At 38.9% G+C, this 4,935-nt stretch overlaps 1 protein-coding gene across 1 annotated transcript; it reads left to right on the plus strand.

Moving 5' to 3' along the window:
* Window positions 1-980: 980 nt before the first annotated feature.
* Window positions 981-1,153, plus strand: LOC101642007 (60S ribosomal protein L39-like). Its single transcript, XM_045291966.1, has one exon. It carries the CDS (start codon window positions 984-986, stop codon window positions 1,149-1,151), a length of 168 nt encoding a protein of 55 aa, XP_045147901.1. The 5' UTR covers window positions 981-983; the 3' UTR covers window positions 1,152-1,153.
* Window positions 1,154-4,935: the final 3,782 nt, after the last annotated feature.

Consider the following 4,935-nt stretch of genomic DNA (forward strand, 5'->3'; position numbering starts at 1 on the left):
TTCACTTACAGTCCTGTTATTTGTTCCCCTCGAGTGCGGTTATATAGTCATCATTGCTGTCAGTACCCCCTCCCCCAAGTTTATCATTTTGATGAAGCCTAATTTATATATTTGTATGGGTTATGCTTTTATGTTGTAACTAAGAAAATTTTACCTCATCTAAGGTCATGAATTTTTTTTTTTGGTCATGAATATTTTGTGTTTTCTTCTAGAAATTTTATCAGTTTAGGTTTTATATTTAGGATTATTATCCATTTTTAGTTAATTTTTATGTAAGGTGTAAGGTAAGTGTTGCGTGTAGTATTCAATTGTTTCAGCTCCATTTGTTGAAAAGATTATTCTGTTTTCCATTGAATTGCCTTTGCACTTTTGTGAAAACTCATTTTAGCATACATGTGTGGGACTATTTCTGGCTCTTTTTCTTTGGTCTCTTAACAGTATCTCTCTACACACAGTAAATTTCTGTCCTTTCCCTGCAAATATCACACTGTCTGATCTCATATTTTAAAGTCAAGTCCTACTGATGTATTATTTTGGAACAACTATGTATCTGATAAGTGTTTGGGCACACTGAATACGCTTAATATTGTAAAATATTTACAATTTGAAATTCGTGTTTTGGTGCCAATCTTAGCTCAGTGGTGGAGGGGGGTAGAGTTGATAACTCAGACAGTGAGGGTACTGAAAGACCATCATCATACCAATCACCTCTCTAAGTCACAGTTGAAAAGAACCAAGGAATTAAATGAAATGCCTTCAGCAAATCTTTGTAGAGTAGTGTTCTAGGCACTATGCTATATGGAAATGAATAATATAACTCATATACCTGCCTTCATAGAATGTAATGTCTAGAGAGATATTCAAGCAACTAGAAAAACATGTAAATAAAATTATTTCAGATTGTAATAAGCACCAATAAGAAATTATAATACGCGCTCTTGGTTTCTCCTCCATCCTGAGTGTGGTGTTGCTCTGACTTCACCATGTCGTCTCATAAGACTTTCAGGACCAAGAGATTCCTGGCCAAGAAACAGAAGCAGAATCGGCCCATTCCTCAATGGATTCGAATGAAAACCGGTAATAAGATCAGGTACAACTCCAAGAGAAGACATTGGAGAAGAACCAAGCTGGGTCTGTCAGGAGCCCCCTGAGGGATGGCATGCACGGCCGCATTTGCCCAGGCTCAAATCATGTTGAGTTGCATTAAGACTTTGGCCACCATCTGATCAATTGAACTTGTATTGGCAAATAATCTGATTTCTTCCTTGGTTTTTATGCTTCTGCATCAAGATTAACACTAAATAATGTAAGGCTGTTGGTTTGGAAAAAAAAAGTAAAAGAAATTATAATGCATTACTAGAATGAAAGCTGATGTGCATGGGGCTGTGTTGGCTGGAATTTTCAGGGAAGGCCACTTGTTGGAAGTGACATTTGAGTCGAGATCTGAATAAAGAGAAGGGGGTGATAGTGACAATCTGGGGGAAATCATATTCTAGGTAGAGGGAACAGCAAGTAAGTATAAAGGCCTTGAGGCCCATGCGATCCTGACAGATGACAGGTGAAGGCTGGTGTGTATTTGTTTGTGTGCATGTGGGTGGTGGATATGAAATGTAGTGAGAGATAGATGGGATGGTTACAATCAGACCTTCACTCATCTCCCAGCAGTTTGTTCTGCCATTCACATTCTGTCTTCTAGGTATTTTGAATGTTTCTGCTCTCCAAACAAGGGCTTCCTTTTTATACTCACAAATGTTTCAGAAGTGGTTTCCTCAAGCTGCAATGTATGGCAGTGACGAAGCTCTCCTTTGTCTGGAAGAGGATGTCCCTGAGTTCTGGGAGAGGATATTGATAGAGTCTCCTTTCAAACCAGATACTGACCTACCTCTTGACTGTTACATGGGAGAAAAATTAACTTCTGTCTTGTTTGACACACTGTGTTTTGGGTCTATATCAAAGTAACGTGTATGCTAAAATTTTCTCCTTTGCCTAGTGAACTCTAATTCTATCCTTTAAGATAAAGCCCTAAATATCATGTCTTTCTTCTGCTTTTTCCCACCTGGTCCTGGGAAATTAGTTAATCATTTTTTCTTCTAAAGTCTCATAGTAATTGGCATAGCTATCAAGGTATCCACTCAGTAAACCGTATTGACTAGGAGGAGTCTAATAGAAGTCCTGTACTGTGTTAAATAAGGAGTTTGTGGCCCAGAGGGGAGGAGATAATTGCAAAGCAGTGATAGGACAATCTCTCTAAGAAATGAGTTGCAGGGAAGCGGACAACTCTAACTTTTCCTTCTTCCTCATGCTCCATCTCCAGTTCTAGTGAGATGTTAAGGCATAAATAAGGTTTTACAACATAGACTTCGGCCACTTGTCTGTCAGTTTGTAGTACGGTGGTGGTTTGTGTATTGCTGTGATGCTGGAAGCGATGTCACTGGTTTTTCAAATGCTATCAGGGTCACCCAACGCAAACAGCTTTCAGTGGAGCTTCCAGACAAAGAACAGACAATGAAGAGGTCCCAGCTCCCCGCTCCGGAGGAAGGAGCCACTGAAAACCTTATGTACAGCTTCTAAGCATTGTCAAACACTGAAAGCCTAAACAAAGGAACATTGTTGGAGATACTGCCAGGGGATGGGCCCCTCAGGTCCAAGGGTACTCAAAATGTGAGTGAAGAGAAGCTGATTTCTTGGAGGGGAGTTGACCACGGTGACATGAATCAGGTAAAGCCTGTGGGAGTGGAGTCTTTGGGACCTTCATTTGCTTATGGGGCATGACTCAAGGTAAAGGGAAACAGCGGCAAAACTCTTTTAATGATGGGAACTTGAAATGTGTGAAGTGTGGAGTGAGGAAAACTGGAAGTGATAAAAAATGAAATAGAACACATGAAGACTGATAGTCATGAATGAGCTGAAATGGACTGGTGTTGCCATTTTGAATCAGAATCAGATTTACTATGCCAGGAATAAACAATCAAGAACAACGGCATGGCGTTCGTTGTCAGAAAGGATCTTGCTAAATCCATCATGAAGTACAATGCTGTTTGTGATAGGATCTATCCTCTTTCAAGGGACTCCAATCAATACAACTATTATTAAAATTTATGCACCAATGAAAAAAGGTTGTGATAAAGAAATTGAAGAATTCTCCCACTGAATTCTGTCAGAAATGCATCAAACATGCAATCAAGATGCATTGATAGTTATTGGTGATCAGAATGCAAAAGTTGGAAGCAAAGAAGAAGGACCAGTAGTTGGAAAATATAGAATTGGTGATAGAAATGAAGCTGGAAATCACATGATAGGGTTTTGCAAAACCAATAACTTGTAAATAGAAAATACACTTTTCAACAACACAAAAGGTAACTACACACATGAACTTCCCCAGATGGAACACACAGCAATCAAACTGGCTATATCTGTGGGAGAAGCTCAATACCATCAGCTAAGACCAGACTAGGTACCAACTGTGGAACAGACCATAAACTGTTCATATGTAAGTTCAGGATAAAGCTGAAGAATATTAAAACAAGCCCACAAACCCACCTGGATTTTGAGAGCATCTCAAGAACAGATTTGGCTCATTGAACACTAGTGACAGAAGACCTGATGAGCTGTGGGAGGACATCAAGACCATCATGCATGCTTGAAAAAAGCAAAAGGTCTTTAAAAAGATAAGAAAGAAATAAAAGATCAAAGTGAATGTCAGAAGATACTCTGAAACTTGCTGTTCATTGTAGAAGAGCTAAAGCAAATGGAAGAAAGGATGACGTTAAAGAGGGCTGAGTAGAAAATTTCAAATAGTAGCTCAAGAAGACAAAGGTAAATATTATAATGAAATGTGCAAGGACCTGGAATTAAAAAACCAAAAGGGAAGAACACACTCAGTATATTTGTAACTGTAAGAACTCAAGAAAAAATCAAGCCTTGAGTGGCAATACTGAAAGATTCTATAGGCAAAATATTGAATGATGCAGGAAGCATCAAGAGAAGATGGAAAGAATACACAATCACTATACCAAAAAGAACTAGTCAACATACCACCATTTCAGGAGGTAGCATATGAGCAAGAACAAATGGTGTTGAAGGAAGAAGTTCAAACTGCATTGAGCTCATTAGCCAAAAACAAAGCTCCACAAATGGATAGAATAACAATTGAAATGTTTCAACAGGCTGAAGAAGCACTGGAAGCACTCACTCATCTATGCCAGGAAATTTGGAAGACAGTTACTTGGCCAACCGACTGGAAGGGATCCATGTTATGGAATGCTCAAGCTATAGAACAATATCATTGATACTGCATGCAAGTTAAATTTTGCTTAAGATCATCCAACAATGGCTGCAGCAGTACATTGACAGAGAACTACCAGAAATTCAGGCAGGTTTCAGAAGAGGATGTGGATCACTGCTGGTGTCAGATAGATCTTGGCTCAAAGCAGAGAATACCAGAAAGATGTTTACTTGTGTTTCATTGACTACAAAGGCATTTGACTATGTATAATAAACTTTGAATAACCTTGAGAGGAATGGGAATTTCAGAACACTTCATTGTGCTCATGAGGAACTTTTACATGAATAAAGGGGCAAGTCGTCTGAATAGAACAAGGGAATGCAGCATGGTTTAAAATCAGGAAAGGTGTGCATCGGGGTTGTATACTCTCACCTTACTTGATCAATTTGTATGCTGAGCAAATAAATCAGAGAAGCTGGATTATATGAAAAAGAATATGCATCAGGATTGGAGGCAGGCTTTTTTAAAAATCATTTTATTGGGGGCTCGTACAACTCTTATCACAATCCATCCATCCATCCATTGTGTCAAGCACATTTGTACATTTTTTGCCATCTTGAGCCCTTGGTATCAGCTCCTCATTTCCCCCCTCCCTCTCTCATTAACCCTTGTAACTTATAAATTATTTTTTCATGTCTTACACTGTCCGA

The sequence above is a fragment of the Echinops telfairi genome, unplaced genomic scaffold (genome assembly GCF_000313985.2).
Source record: "Echinops telfairi isolate 266 unplaced genomic scaffold, ASM31398v2 ScPeMD7_443;HRSCAF=831, whole genome shotgun sequence".
Classification (NCBI taxonomy): Eukaryota; Metazoa; Chordata; class Mammalia; order Afrosoricida; family Tenrecidae; genus Echinops; species Echinops telfairi.